The sequence below is a fragment of the Equus przewalskii genome, chromosome 6 (genome assembly GCF_037783145.1).
Source record: "Equus przewalskii isolate Varuska chromosome 6, EquPr2, whole genome shotgun sequence".
NCBI lineage: Eukaryota > Metazoa > Chordata > Mammalia > Perissodactyla > Equidae > Equus > Equus przewalskii.
In genome coordinates, this window is record NC_091836.1 from 86,840,113 (window position 1) to 86,856,878 (window position 16,766).

Here is a 16,766-nt window from a genome sequence, read left to right on the forward strand (position 1 = left end):
TTTATTAAGATGTAAAGTCATAAAGCTATTACATATTCATTACATTATTGGGAGTCCTTAGGTTATTCTTGGGCAACCCTGCAATGATTTTTTAAGGGGTACTACTTACTAATGATCAGACTTTAGTTTAATATGAATTAGTATATTAAGGGTGTGACTAGGTTGAGTAGGTTGTTTTGGTAACAGTTCCGTTACAATCCATCATTTTAATATACAGTCATGCACTGCATAATGATGTTTTGGTCAATGACAGACCTTGTATATGATGGTGGTCCCGTAAGATTAATACTATATAGCCTAGGTGTGTAGTAGGCTATACCATCTAAGTTTGTGTAAGTACTGTAGGGAAGGAAGAAATTTTCCTCTACCCTCTAGGTTCTTCTGGCTGTTCTAAGAATTAATTTGACATGAGATAGATTAACAGGAGAAAAACAAATAGTTTAATAACTTGTATATATGGGAGTAACCCAGGAAAACCAAGTAACTCACCAAAATGGCCAAAGCTCTCACTTTAAATACCATCCTCAGCTAAAGACAAAAGACGTTGGGGGTGGGGAAGAGTCAGGACTTCAAAGAAAAGGAAGCCAGCTCACGGGTAGGCAAAAGGCAAATGTTTGGAAAACAAGTGTTTGGCCATTGCAGAAACAAGAACACAGGGAAGTCCAACCATAGGCTCTTCTAGCTTCCCCTCTGTCTACCACCTGGTTCATGTTACACTAAGGTGATATCTCGCTTCCTGAGACAGGATTTTTTATCTGAATTCTTTGAGGCAGTTAAGGGGGAGGTAACAAAAACTGAAATTTCAGTCTCTTGTTTCTTACAAATAATCAGCTTAACATAGTCCTCACATTAAAGAGAGACATTTTAGGGTGGCAAATTTTGTTCCCCTTCTGTACACTGATGTTTGCACGATGAAATCACCTAACAAAGCACTTCTCAGAATGTATCCTGTCATTAAGTGATGTTTGTACTAAGCCCCACGGTATTACATAAGTTCATAGTAGCACTGATCATAATTGGTACCTTACAATTCACGTAGGTAACTTTCTATACACGAACATAAAAGACATTATTTGCCAACTGAACAGAAGCAGTGGTACTTTGCTGCTATAGGGGACACAGATGTTTAGGAACCTTTGCTCTCCGGAGGCCAGGAACAGTGGTACTTAACAATTTTAACCTAAATAGTCGTGGTGCTTGTCTACTCAAAAATTTTCTTTAGATTTCCCTCAAAGTATTTCCATAACTATGACCCTCATCCAGGCCTGGAAAATGTACTTGTAGAGGTTAACTAGGACAACTTTACTGTCATCACTCCTCCAGCATCTTTCCCCAAAGTTTCCTTCCCTGAGAATTAGTTAAAGGAAAGAGTTAGGGGGCCGGCCACATAGCCGAGTGGTTAAGTCCGTCAATCTGCTTCGGCGGCCTAGGGTTTTGCTGGTTCGGATCCTGGGCACGGACATGGCACTGCCCATCGGGCCATGCTGAGGAGGCATCCCACATGCCACAATTGGAAAGACCCACAACTAAAACTACACAACTATGTACTGGGGGGCTTTGGGGAGAAAAAGGAAAAATAAAATCTTTAAAAAAAAAAGAATTATACTTTAAAATGTCTCTGGGGCTGGCCTGGTGGCATAGCGGTTAAGTTTGCACACTCTACTTCAGCAACCCAGGGTTTGCTGGTTGGATTCTGGGCGCAGACCTACACACTGCTCATCAAGCCATGCTGAGGCAGTGTCCCACATACAAAATAGAGGAAGATTGGCACAGATGTTAGCTGAGGGAGGACTGGCAACAGATGTTAGCTCAGGGCCAATCTTCCTCACCAACACCAACAAAAAAGTGTCTCAAATGTAAAAGGACAAGACTGATATACATAGTCTTGACAATTAACTATTATAATAGGATTTGCCTTCTTGTAGGCTTTTTTTAAAAAAATAAAATAACATCCTTAAGATATAATTTACATGCTATAAAAATCACCCTTTTAAAGTGTACAATTCTGTAGATTCACATAGTTGTGTAAGCTTCACCACTATCTTAGAACTTTTTAATTACCCCAAAAAGAAATGTGTACTTATTCCTATAACCTTTTGGAAACTTTGAGGCACCCTCAGTCTTTTTTAAAAACGTATTTACATTAACTTCATATTATTTGATACAATAAATTAGTCAATACCAACATGACAGAAAATGCTTAAGATTTGTTAAACTAATCTTTCATGTATTTTCACATTTAATCTTGTAACACTTCCTTACTTTCTGACACAATAAGTGTTCCAGGTTCACCTTGTACCTTCCTAAACCCAGGCAAGGAATAAGCCAACTCTGCAAGAAACCCTGATTGTTTTCTTTCTTTCTTTCTTTTTTTAAAGATTTTATTTTTCCTTTTTCTCCCCAAAGCCCCCTGGTACATAGTCGTATATTTTTAGTTGTGGGTCTTTCCAGTTGTGGCATGTGGGATGCTGCCTCAGCATGGCTTGATGAGTGGTGCCATGTCCATGCCCAGGATCCGAACTGGCGAAACCCTGGGCCGCAGAAGTGGAGCGCACGAACTTAACCACTCGGCCACAGGGCTGGCCCCACCCTGATTGTTTTCAATGGAATATGATCCCATTTTAATCTTAATAACCTTGGGATGTGGATTAAGCAGCCCCATCTCACACAAGCTGGCAGCTAGTGGGGGAAGCAAACAGGATGTTCAGAACATGGTCCTCCTTCCACATGTAAGAATAATCTATGTCTATCTATATATACCTGTGTAGATAGATATATTTTTTTCCACTAAAGTCCATGTTGCCAAAATAAAACTATCAGGACTTCAAAGCCATATTCTTTCAAAATTCTTTACTGAGTGCCTACTACACTTTGGTAATATTGGAATATACAAGACAAATCTTGGCTATCCTATATTTACATCACTGCAATCAAGCAAAATGGTAAGTTAGCTTAGATCCCAGCCATCCAGAGGGCCAACTCAGGCAGAGGAGACCTCAAGTGCCTGCCAATGCCTCTGTGCCTTGGGCAGGTATGAATGAAGAGCCTCTTTCTTTATCTAGAGCAGAGGTTTCCTCACTACCAAAAGAACACCTCCTTCGACCATGGGAGGCCTGAGGCAGGGGGGAAATTTGAATTTTGAGATCATCCTGGCCAGTGGCATCTCCTTCTTAGCCCGTGGTAAATGAGGTGCAAGGGCAGGGAGTTGCTGTGGAAAGAAGTACACCAGCAAGGGGAGTACAGGACCAACAGCCGCTGCCACTCCTGTCTGCTGTAGGGAGCCTCCTGCTTGGGGCTGGTAGTACGTTGTACAAAATGCCATAAACAGAAGATGTAGGGAGGTGGTGGGAGTTGACACATTGATCAAGGAAAGCTAGAGGAAGTGCCATTTAGGCTCACAACTGAACCCAAGAAATCAACTTTGAGAAGAGCTGGGGAAGAACCTTGCAGATATAGGGAAGAGCAGAAAGTTCTGAGCCAAGCAAAAGCTGTCCAAAAGCTGAGGAGAGTGTGGTGAGAATGTCTCGAGATCAAGCTGAGCCGGCAGAGGAAGGCCAAATCTTGAATGTTTTTTAGGTTGTGGTAAAAACTGGTTATTCTAAGTGTAACGGAAAGCCACTGAAGGGTTTTAAGAAGTTATTGCACGATCTGAACTACGATAAAAACAAACCATAGGCTTTGATACAGAAAATGAATTATCCTTTTTTTTTTTTAGATTGGCATCTGAGCTAGCAACTGTTGCCAATCTTTGTTTTTTTTCTGCTTTTTCTCCCTCAATCTCCCCAGTAGATAGTTGTAGGTCCTCCTAGTAGTGGCATGTGGGATGCCTCAGCATGGCCTGCTGAGCAGTGCCATGTCTGCACCCAGGATGTAAATGCGGGAAACTCGGGGCCACCAAAGCGGAGCCCACAAACTTAACCACTCCGCCATGGGGCGACCCTGGATTATCCTTTAGATTTTGAAAAGGATTCAAATGCAGATGATGAAAAAGGTTGACAGAAGAGGTTGTGGCCCTTTCTGTGAGCTATAAATAAGTCCTTGGCATAAATTAAAATCACCCTTAGAAAACTAGACGAGGCCTTTCCTTCTCACTACTACTGTCTGTTCTCTCAAGAGAAATTCCAACTTTATTTCAGCACTCGGTCCTGAAATTACAAATCTTAACAATAATTTTTTAAATCCTGCAAAGAGATGCTGGACAAGGGCTTGGTGAGTGCATCAAAAAGTCTTTTCTTCAAACTCAGACTGATCCTTCCCAAGCCCACTCTTTACTTAAATCCCTTTCCATCCTTGGGGCCCAGGTCCCTTCAGCACATCCTCCCAGGAAGAGCGGCTTAGTGGGTTCAGGCTTTGAGCTCCGCCAACGCATCCCCAAGCCAGATGCGCATCTTCGACCTCGCCTGGGCCAGTGCATGCTCCGGGATCTGGAAGCAGTCTCCCCAGGACGCCGCTGAAGCTCCCTCGGCGGGCACAGGAGGCGCTGTCTAGGGCGCTCCTTCCCATGGGCGCCTCGAGCCTGGCCCCTGCCAGCCGGGCGGTAGTGGAGTCTCCAAAAAGACTGCCCTAAAATCAGCCCAGGCCGAGGCCGGCTGAAGGAAATGAAATGACGCTCCAACATCCCTCTCCTGTACACTCTTCACAACCGTCTACCACGCTGCACCCGGACATTCTAACCACGCAACCGCAGGCACCCACAGAACAACACCCTCGACGAGGCCATCGAGCTCCCGCCAATGCGCCTGCGCTGCGGCCGGCCGGGGGCGGAGTTTGCGTGCTGACGTAGGAGAGCTGTGCGTGGGAGCGCGCTTGCGTGCGGTGCTGAGAGTAACCGTCGCTGGGCTTCGCACCTTGGCTGCGGTTGCAGCTTTTTTGTGGTGTCGGTTTCTCCTTTGATCTCACTTAAAGGCGGTGCGCTGCGCTTTCGGGCCGTCTGTGCTGAGTTGCGCCAAGTGAAGCGTTTGTGAGCGCCTGGTACTGGGGTGGAAATGGTGGCTGCGGGCAGGGAGAGATGAGAAGGCCCATAGGTGCCTCAAGCCCTCCCAGTGATGGGTAGGCAGGTGCTGGCTCCACCTGCTCACGCCCCTGGACCGGGAAGTGCAGTCTTTAGCGCCTCCCACCCCTGGCTCCAACATCCTGCAGACTCAAGCCGTAGTTCTTTAAATGTTGGGTGTAGTTAGTACATCCGTGGCTGTGAGAGTGATTAATTGAGGGAGTGTGATTCCGCTGAAATTGCATTATCCCTCTCAGGCTCTCAAAATGTCAACTATCAAGGAGCAGCTTATTGAGAATCTGATTGAGGAAGACAAAGTCTCCCAGAGTAAGATCACCATTATTGGGACTGGTGCTGTAGGCATGGCTTGTGCTATTTGTATCTTACTGAAGGTAAGTGATCAGCCTGTCCTGTGGCTGAAAATCATGTAAGCACCTTTAGGTCTTGTAGATGTTGCTGAGTTCAGGGTTGCAGGGCTAATCCCTTGACAGCAAAATATATGTCCTCTCGTTTGATTTTGACATAATTTAAGAAATATTTATTTGGAGTTTAGCATGCGTCAGACATTGCTAGACTAAGTTTATTCATAGGACACGTTGATTGCATTATTTTGTTAGTATTATAATATTTCCTGTTGAAACAATTTGTTACCTTGTCCTCCTCAAAGAGTCGTGGGTGAAAATCATATTTCCCAATGGCTTATACTTAAAATTTAAAAAAATTGTATAAGCATTATATGCTGATTGTAAAACAAAAAGGACCAAATTTGGTAAAATAACAATGGAAGTCCTTTAATTTTCCCATTTCCAGAGCATCTTTTCCTGTGCTTGTTGGTCATTTGTATATCTTCTTTGGAGAAATGTCTATTCAAATCCCTCGGCTACTTTTATTTTATTTATTTATTTATTTATTTATGAAGATTATCCTTGAGCTAACATCCTCTGCCAATCCTCCCTCTTTTTGCTGAGGAAGATTGGCCCCGAGCTAACATCTGTGCCCATCTTCCTCTATTTTATATGTGGGAACCAACCACAGCATGGCTTGATTAGTGGTGTGTAGGTCCCTGCCTGGAATCTGGGCCAGTGAACCCTGGGCCACCAAAGCAGGGCATGTGAATTAACTGCTGCACCACTGGGCTGGCCCCAAATCCCTTGCCTATTTTTATTTATTTATTTGTTTTTTAAAGATTTTATTTTTCCTTTTTCCAAAGCCCCCCAGTACATAATTGTATATTTTTAGTTGTCGGTCCTTCTAGTTATGGCATGTGTGACTCCACTTCAGCTTGGCCTGATGAGCAGTGCTATGTCCACACCCAGGATCTGAACCAGTGAAACCCTGGGCCGCTGAAGCGGAGAATGAGAAGTTAACTACTCGGCCACAGGGCTGGCCCCATCTTGCCTATTTTTAAATTGGGTTATTTGTTGTTACTGAATTGTAGTTCTTTTTGTATTCTAGATATTAACCACTTATCAGATGTATGATTTTCAAATATTTTATCCCATTCCATGGATTTCCTTTTCACTCTGTTGATTGTGTCCTCTGATGCACTGAAAGTTTTGATTTTAATGTAGTTCAGTTTATTTGTTTTTACTTTTGTGACCTGTGCTTTTGTTGTGCTATCCAAAAATTATTGCCAAATTCAATGTCATGAATCTTTTCCTCTAATAATTTTATAGTTTCTTCTAATAATTTTATAGTTTCTTCAAATAATTTTATAGTTTAGATCTTACATTTAGTTCTTTGATCCATTTTGAGTTAACTTTATATATAGTGTAAAGTAAATGGTCCAACTTCATTCTTTTGTGTGTAAATATCCAGTTATCCCAGCACCATTTGTTGAAAAGACTTGTCTTTTTCCTCACTGAATGGTCTTGGCACCGTTGTCAAAAATCATTTGACTGTATATGTGAGAGTGTATTTCTGAACTCTCTCTATTCTATTCCATTGGTCTATACATCCGTCTTTAAGCCAATACCATGCTATTTTGATCACTGTAGTTTTAGAATAAGTTTTGGAATCAGGAGGCGTGAGACCCCGAACTTTGTTCTTTTTCAAGATTGTTTTGGTTATTTGGAGTCCCTTGAGATTCCATGTGGACTTTAGAATGAACTTTTCTATTTCTCTTTAAATGCCTTTGGGATTTTGATAGGGGTTGCATTAAATCCATAGATGGCTTTGTGTAGTGTTGACATCTTAGCAATATTAAGTCTTCGAATCCGTGAACATGGGATGCCTTTCCATTTATTTGTGTCTTTAATTTGTTTCAACATTTTGTAGTTTTCAGTATACAAGTCTTTTGCCTCTCTAAATGTTTTAAGGGTATTATGTAATCTTTATAACAACCTTAGGAGGTAGGTACTGTTATCATCTCCATTTATAAATGAGAATACGAAAGCACAGATGTTAAATAACTTGCCCATGGTTAAATGGCTACTAGGTAAGGGGACCAGAATTCCAACTGTGGCATTCTGGTCCTGTGCTCTTAAAAGCTTTACTATATTATTTAGACAATTTTTGGAAACCTGCAGAGGGAGATGACAAGAAGAAGAAAAGCCAGTTAAATTCCAGAATCCCAGAAAGGCTCAGGCGTTGGAAGTACCAGTTGCCTTAAAAGATGGAGGTGAGGGATAGGGCTAAAAACAGGAGGATTGATTGAAAGTTTATATGATGAGAAGGAAAACCACCAGATTCTCTTCTGCACCTTAATCAACCAGGCAACCACCTCTCACGTTCCAGCGGGCAAGGGGAACGATGTTACTCTTTGGAGAAATTGAATCGAACAGGCTTTGCACTCAAGGCATCAAGGACAGTAGAGAACGGGCATCTTATTGAAAGCAGTAGGATTAGTTGAAAGTATACATGTTGGACACTGAGGCAAGAACCCTCTTATTCCTTCGGGGTCTCCAGTTTCTTTTGGAACTCCCAGCATTGGCCTCATCTTGCCCCTTCAGTGGCATCGGCAGCAGCCAGGTTTTGCCTCCTCCAGAGGTCTGAGCTTAGCTCCATGAAGCACCTCCTTTAGTCTCTCTCTTTGTTCCCTCAGGTTTAGGAGTATTAACTTCAAGCTGTGGTTACTATCTCTGGGTTGCCTGAAATGTTCCTCTTTTGCTCTTTCAGCCTTCCAACATCTGTCTAACCAGTCACCATATTAAATCCCTCTGTTGAAATGCTTAGAGTTGTTTCTGTCCTGTCCAGAGCCAGACAGGTACACAGACTGATGTAAAAGTGGATTGGTAAACGTGATCTGGTTTTCTTAACAGCTGAGACGTGATATGTGATCCTTCTGGATGGAACTCCTTATCCTCCTCCTGTTCCTGATATATAACATAGAATTTAGTAAATTTAGGAATATAAAGTCTTCCTGAAAGGCCTGATGGTGCCTGGTTTGAGAAAAATCAGTAGTAAATAGGGGCTTTGACCCTTTTCCCTTACTGCTCACCCTTGGAATCTGGCCACTGGAATCTGAGGGAATGCACTCCTTCTGTGTAGTTCTATATTCTGTTTCATGTGATGAAAAACCAATTCAAATTAGAGTATGCAAAAAAGAGACTGTATATTGTTCATGTAACTGGAAAACCTAAGGGTAAAGCTAGCTTCAGATACTACCAGATTCTGGAATTCAGACATGTCAAGACACAGTCTCTGCATATCTTGGTTTATATTTCCTCTATTGGCTTAATTCTCAGGCAGAGTCTTTCTATGTGGTGGTAAAGGTGGCTATACAGTTTGCTCTTAGAGTCTTATGTCATTCTTAGAGCTTATGATTCCAAATAAAAATAAGACAATTTCCCATCTTCCATTTTCAAACCTCACAGATATTGTGCTCATTTCTTATGCCTGAGCCACATGCCCATTTGTGAACTAATTGCTGTGGCCAGAAGGAAGGATGGAACAAATTGGTTGAGTCTGGTTATATGCCCATCTACCCCTAGGGTGGAGAACCAGTGTTAATTGTACTGTACTGAACCATATGGAATGGGTTTCTGCAGGTGACTCCCTTTCTGTTTTGTCCATAAGGGTGCATACTAAACACAACTTCAGCCAATTCAAAATTAGGCATAAGGGTTAAATATAGTAAAATCCTTTGAAAGAATTTCATAACTTTTTATTGGTTTTAAACTGTTATCTGAAGTGGAAAAAACCCAATTCTAAAAAATTTAGCAATCATGTGAAGGCAAAGCAATAGTTTTTGCTACACGCTGTTGTTTACCTTGACTTCTGGTCACTCCAGGTGCATCAAAAACTACTATTTTTATATCATTTTTTCTATTAAAAATATAACTCTCCTTTGATTATAAACTAGCCACACAAAAATTTTTCTCATTCTCCTAAAACCGAAATAATATTTTTTAGAACATTTTATTCAGAACTTTCATGTATTTTAGGATCTGGCTGATGAACTTGCCCTTGTTGATGTTGCGGTGGACAAGCTGAAGGGAGAGATGATGGATCTTCAGCATGGCAGTCTGTTCTTCAATACTCCAAAGATTATCTCTGGAAAAGGTGAATTTTAGTTTTATAAAGTTATTTTCAGAGCTTCTAAAAAAAGTAATGAATTTTACCAAACAGATGTTCTTAAATGTAAAATTAAAAATAGCACCACCGTCATTAGAACATGTAGTTTAAAAGGTTAATTTTTTAAAGAACATTTCATTCTAATTGGAGAAAATTTGGTAAATATAAAAATGTATAAAGAAAATTTTAAATCTTTTCTGTTAGTGGTTTTGTGTATTTCTTTTTCTATTCATTTATTTTTTTATGTAACTGACATTATATAAATGCTTTTTAAACTTGTCATTCTGTCATATATTTTCCCAAGGATATGCAGTCTTGAATAGTTTTTGTAATATTGTTGATATATTTACCTGTACTCTTTAACCTGGTTTTCTTTTTGTGTTTGTAAGGACCCAGTTTCAAGTGTGAGGCCATAGAACAGGAGATGGAGAGCTTGGCCCCATTAGCATTAGCATGATGTGTTGACTAACTAAGAAGCCTCAGAGAATTAGAAAAAATAATTATGTTATCATACACCGAAGTGTATAGTGCACTCTTTGGTAATGTGATTCAACAGAAGCCCTCTTGCCTGACATGATTGGAACTGAAGGTGGTTACTTAATTTAAAAATGCCTGATGGAAAGAGCCATCATAAACATTTTATATTGACCTTAAACATGTAAATGTACTTAGAAGTTTATTTGCTGATTTTCTGATTGTAGGGCAAGGCCTTTGAGTATGGCTCAGCTGATTGGAGTTTTGCGGTATCTTTTTTTAAAGCACACCAATAGTGATTATTTCAATTTCTTTAAAGTACTGTAATCAGTTTAAAGATACTCATGCAGCAATGTGATCACAAAACTCTACTAAATTTCTATGGTTGTCTTTTATGTTTTTTCATTTTGTCTCAAAAGGACAATTTGTAAATAACTGGCTTTTGGTTTGTCTTTCCAAGGCATTCACCTTAATTTTCACAGAAACAATTATTTAAAAAAGTGAATTATGAAATATTTGACATATAAATAAAGTTTAAATGTAACAAACATAAGTCAACACCCAACAAAGAAATAAAACATTACCAATTCAGGGGCCGGCCCCGTCCCACGGCCCAGGGTTCAGCCGTTCAGATCCTGGGCACAGACACAGAACTGCTCATCAAGCCATGCTGAGGCAGCATCCCATACAGCACAACCAGAAGGACCTACAACTAGAATATACAACTATGTACTGGGGCTTTGAGGAGAAGAAAAAAAAGAAGAGAGAGACACTGGCAATAGATGTTAGCTCAGAGCAAAAATTTCCCAGCAAAAAAACCGAAAAAAAAGAATGCAGCCTTCTTATAAAAAAAAAGGAAAAATCAGCCTTCAATTTCTAGTAAAATGGCAGGATAAATTCCTGGATCAATCTGTTTGCTTTAAATAACAAAACTCCTGCTTAGAATATGAAAGTACACACTATCACTCCTTAAAGATTTGACACGCTCTTAACAAAGTAAGACATTTTCAGAACAGGCACTGAGTGAAGGCAGGAAACTAGAGAGTTAAGCAGAGCGTTGTAGCTAGTTTTCACTAGCTAGCATTAGCCAAACCTAGTGAACTTGAAGTTTGGTTTTCACTGCCTCACAGGACTTAGGAGACTGGAGACAGAGCCTAATTTGGGGAGTTGCTTAGGAGATAACCCCATAAACCTAAGACCCCAATGGACTACCCCAGGGGTCAGTAAGCTTTTTCTGTAAAGGGTCAGGTAGTAAATATTTTAGGCTTTGTGGGCTATACAGTCTCTTTCAAAACTACTCGGCTCTGCTGTCGTGGTACGGAAGCAGCTGTCAATAGTGTGTGAGAGAGTTGGTGTGGCTGTGTTCCAGCGAGACTTTATTTACAAAGCAGGTAGTGGACCAGATTTTGCCTGCCAGCCTTAGTTTGCCAATTCCTTAATGTAAGGATGACCTATAAATAATTTCCTTCTCCCGGCTTTGGACGACTGCAAGTAAAATTGAGTGTCTCAGTTGCTTTAGTAAAGGGGAGAAATGACTGCTAAGGATTTGGAGCCTCAAGCTGGCTCTTATTTGAATTCCAAAAAATCTTAAGCAGACTTAAGACTTAAAATAGTTTCTGGAGGAAACTTTATTTCAGGCCTTAAAGAACTTCCACAAATAAAATTCCAAGGAAAATGAACGTTTCACAGTAGGAATAATTAAATCTACCAGAAAATACATGAGCAAGAATCAGCAGAGATAACAGAAAAGGCCACCATAGATTTCAGATATTGAACTTATCAAACACAAATTATAAATTAACTATGATTGTTCTTTTTCAAGAAATAAAGGACAAACTTGAAAATATCAGTATGAGACAGGAAACTGTAAAAAAAACCCAGATTGTAAAAAACAATCAAATATAACATAAAGATGAAATAGAGTGAAGTAAAAACTCAGTGGATTTAATAATAGAGCCAATGCATTTGAAGAGAGAAGTGGTGAATCTAAGGCAACTACCCAGAAGACAACAAGAAGTGGAAAATATGACAGCCTACGCATCATGGAGGATAGAGTGATAAAGTGTAGTGTTCATCTAATGTACACTCTGTCCAGTGACTGGGACAGAGGAAACATCTGAAGAGACTATGACTGAGCATCTTTGAAACAGATCATAAAAGCATCAGCCCACAGATTCAAGCCAAATTACCTCAAGAAGAATAAATACAAACTCCCCACCTAGACACATTCTTGTGAAATTAGAGAACACGAAAGGAAAAGAGAAGAAAAGATTGTCAGAAGACAAATTACCTACTGAAAAGGAAGGGGGTGACAGACTGATTTCATAGCAGCAGTGAAACTGGCAGACAATGGAACAATATCTTCAATGTGCTGAGAGAGAAAGTGTCAATCTAGAATCTCCACCCAGCAAAAATGTCTTTCAAGAATAAGGATGAAATAAAGACATTTTCAGACAAAGGCTGAGATAGTTGCTGTCAGAACCTCACCAATGGAAGTGCAAATGCATTTCCTTATGGCAAAAGAAAAGTGATCGCAGATACAAGGTCTGAGATGCAAGAAAAAAATGAGCACAGAAAGTGGTAAAAATGTGGACAAATCTACATAAACATCAGGTGTATAAAACTATAATGTCTTAGGGGATTAAAAAATTTTTTAAATACAGCATGTAAATCTGGGGGTGAGAGGTGGTAGAGGTGAGTGAAGTAGTCTTGTAAGTTCCCCCAGTCTTTAGGGAAGAGGGAAAGGTGATGATTAACGTTGGACTCGGAGAAGGTAGACATGCTTGTTGGAACTTCTGTGACAGCTTTTACAAGAAGAGAAACAGCTGTCAGCTCTAAATTAGTAAAGAAGAAGAAGTAAAATTAGAAAAACATACCCAGTGAGTTAAAAACAAGATAAAAAAGAAAAATAAGAAGAGGGCTGGGGCTGGCCCTGTGGCTGAGTGGTTAAGTTTGCGTGCTCCCCTTCGGCGCCCCAGGGTTTCACTGGTTCGGATCCTGGGTGTGGACATGGCACTGCTCATCAGGCCATGCTGAGACGGCATTCAACATAGCACAACTAGAAGGACCCACAACTAGAATATACAACTGTGTACTGGGTGGCTTTGGGTAGAAAAAGCAGAAAGAAAAAGAAAGAAGATTGGCAACAGTTGTTAGCTCAGGTGCCAAACTTAAAAAAAAGCCCAATGGAAAAATGAGAAAAGACGAACATTTCACAAAAGAAGAAACTTAAATTGCCTATAAATATATGAAAAGACAATCTCATTAGTAACCAAGGAAAGGAAAATAAAAAGCATATCAGCGTACCATTACACACCCATTAGATTGGCCAAAGTGTGATAATATGAAGTGTTTGTCAGGATGTGGAACAGTAGGTGCTCTCATGCATGACGTGAATTGAATACCTTCCTATATGTCATGCAAGAAGGTATTATAGTAAAACTGCTTTTTTAAAAAGTTTGTCATTACCTGGTGAAGTTGACACATGAACATATCCTACAACCTAGAAATCACACTTCTAGGTATATTCTCAAGAGAAACTTGTGCACGTGTGCACTGGGATAACATGTACAGGAATGTATAGTGGTGTAACTTGTAATAGCTCCAAACTGGAAACCATTCAATGAACGCCAATCCTCAATTGTATAAATGATGCAGTGTAGTGTTACACAGCAACGAGAGGGAATGAACTACAGGGTCACACGTTAACATGGGTGAATATCAGATCCATAATGTTTAGTGAAAGTAATGTATACCATATGATTTAAAAACGGATATGCATGGGTGGTAAACTTTCTTTTCTTTAAGGTAAGGTTGTGATTTTTACCACTTAGAAGAATGGTTGGTAATCTCTGTGCATGAAAGATGTTGATGCAACCTATTAGGGGCACACAAGGACTTCCAATATATTGGTGATGTTCTATTAATTTGTGTGATTTTTATGGAGTTAACTTTAATATTTAAAAAATTGAACATTTTTTGTTTCTTATACACTCTTCTACATGAATGATATATTTCATAATAGAGCATTTTGAAAATACATTTAGTGAGCCCTAATGAGGAAGAGTAATAGAACGTCATTGATTATCCACAGGTGGTTTTGATTCTCATATGTACAATAATTAACACAGAGCCCAAGTGCCTGCAACATAGAAGGTGCTAAGATGTTTGTGGAAAAAAGGGAGGAATATGAGATCAGAACCTGTTATTATGGATCTCATGATCAAGTTAGGGGTATAAGTACAACACAACCATGGGAAGATAACATAAGGCACAATATATAAGGACTATTTGAGAATTATAGGCAGTAAGTGCTATAAAAATTCAGTGAAGTAAGAGAGTGTATTTGTGAATGATGTAATTAGGGGATGCCTAGCAGAGGAATTGGTATTTGAAGAAGTACTTTAATAATATAACAATCATAGTAGCTAACATTTATTGAACATTTAATGTATGTTAGGCCTTGTTCTGAGTACTCTTGTATGTTAACTCACTGAATCATCTTAAGACCATATAAAAGAAAAACTGTTGTTAGCTCAGTCTTGCAGATGAGGAACTGAAGGTCAGAGTAGCAGGCCAAATACTTCTCCAGGGTCACACAGCCAGGAGGTGACAGAGTAAGGATATAGGCAGTTAGACCTCAGAGCTTTTGCCCCAGACCATCATGGTTTGCTGTCTCTTGGAGGACTGAATTATATTGAGAAAGGAAAATAAGTAACAAGTAAGGAGATGATGCCATTAACAGAATCAGGGCACCTGGAAAATCTGACATAAAAATAAGACTCAAAGGTAGTATGATAATTTGGAGGCAGATTGTGAAAACATTTGGTATTTTGCTTTCATATATACTTTAATTGAATTTGTTGGACATAATAGTTCAAATAATCTGAACTACGGAGAGATGACTTTGGACAAGTTGCAATGCTTTTTGCCTGTTTGTCCTCTAAAATTCAAGGGAGAGAGGAAAGAGGGAAAGAAGAGATGGGGAAAGAGAGACACAGAGAGAGAGAGATTACTTTGGATTTCTGTGGTTAGATAAGACTTTATGGAAGGTGAATGTCAAACAAGGTCTTTAGCAAGAACGAGGTAGACTGTGTATGCAGAGAGAGAAGAGAACGTCCTCTATAGGTCTTCTACTTGATACAAAGGAGAGGTGATCTCTTAGATTAATGTGAAACATGTCAGCCTAAGAAATGCCATCTTTCTAAATTTGTCTTTCTAATTAAAATCTTTACTGGGACAGGAAAAACGTAAAACTGTTTATGGTTTATAAATTGGATTAGAAAGATATGAGAAGGACCATAAATGGAGATGAAATAATATCTTTAAACGAATTTTCTTTTCAAAAGAGCATAAAAATAAGTTTAAAAAAATAGAGGTGGGACATAAAGGATATTTTAGCTAATTTAATTTTTGACATCCATATGGCAAATAACAGGTATACAATGCTTTAAAAGAAGTCCAGCACGGGATAGTGAGCAAAGTTATTATATTGTCATTGGATTTAATAGGTGAAACAATTTCACAACTGGTCATCAGATTTAGAAGGTAGTTTGTCTTCTTGTGAGATCAAGCACTTGTTTGTGATCTCACATCCAGTCCCTTATAATAATTGGAAGTACAGTAAATACATTCTCACTCTTAGGATCCTGAGACAGACACATAAACCCTCCGAGTTCTAAGCTTCTGATTCATATGGTCTTTGTAAGAAGCCAGAGAGCTGACTTGCATTGCCTCAGGCCTTAATAACAAATGAGAATGTGGGCTAAAAGGGATGGTAGGTTCTGTTATTATTAAAAGAAAAAAAAAGCTGTGTGAAAATTGGTAAGTGAGAGTGAGTCAGGTTATGCAAAATAACATTACTGCATGGAAAGTCTGCTCATCTGCAAACACTGGACATGAAGGTAGGGGAGTACTTTAATATCGGGGTCAGACAATAGACTTTCACAGAATTAAGGCACAGTGACTATGGAAATCTTGATCCAAATATTGTCTTTTGTTTCCTTTTTAGATTGCAGCGTATCTGCAAACTCCAAATTAGTTATTGTCACAGCAGGTGCACGGCAGCAGGAAGGAGAAAGTCGCCTCTCCTTGGTCCAACGTAATGTAAATATCATGAAATCAATCATTCCTGCCATAGTCCATCATAGTCCTGACTGTAAGATGCTTATTGTTTCAAATCCAGGTGAGTCTTTTCTCCCCTCTTTAACTGCATAAGAATGATCTTTCCATACCATTCCTTTAAAAAAAAACCACACACTTCATTGAGGTAACATTTATTCAGTAAACTTCACCCATTTAAAGTATAAAATACAATGAGTTATTTCTAGACTTATTGAGATACAATTGACATCTAATGTGTAAGTTTAAGGTGTACAACATGAGGATTTGATATACTTATGTACTCAAAATTATTACCACAGTAGGCTTAGTTACCTCCATCCCCTCACATAATTACCATTTCCTTTTTGTGATGAGAACATGTAAGATTTACTCTCTAAGCAACTTTCAAGTATATAATACAGTATTGTTAACTATAGTCACCATGCTGTTAGCTATAGTCACCCAGAACTTACTCATCTTCTATCTGGAAGTTTGCATCCTTTGAACCACATCTCCCCGTTTCCCCCAGACCCTGGCGGTCACATTCTACTCTCTGTTTCTATGAGTTCGCCTCTTTTAGATTCCACATGTAGGTGACATCAGACAGTATTTGTCTTTCTCTGTCAGACTTCTTTCACTTAGCGTAATGCCTTTGTCGACTGAGGAAAAATCACTACAGTTTAAA

The 16,766-nt window shown here is 39.5% G+C and overlaps 1 protein-coding gene across 9 annotated transcripts in view; it reads left to right on the plus strand.

Annotated features, from left to right (window-relative positions):
- Positions 1–4,762: 4,762 nt before the first annotated feature.
- The window catches only part of LOC103565605 (L-lactate dehydrogenase C chain), a 38,157-nt gene continuing 26,153 nt past the window's right edge, over positions 4,763–16,766 (plus strand). For 4 of the 9 annotated variants that reach the window (XR_011541232.1, XM_070624446.1, XM_070624448.1 and 1 more), the window contains exons 1-4: positions 4,780–4,960; positions 5,248–5,382; positions 9,376–9,493; positions 15,990–16,163. Coding sequence is in view for 7 of the 9 variants with exons in the window: in XM_070624446.1 (XP_070480547.1) it covers positions 5,257–5,382; positions 9,376–9,493; positions 15,990–16,163 (418 nt within the window). In the remaining 2 variants the exon portion in view is untranslated. Of the gene's footprint in view, positions 4,972–5,247; positions 5,383–9,375; positions 9,494–15,989; positions 16,164–16,766 lie in introns of all 9 variants that reach the window. The other 5 variants (XR_011541233.1, XM_070624447.1, XM_008541712.2 and 2 more) reach the window with 4 other exon arrangements.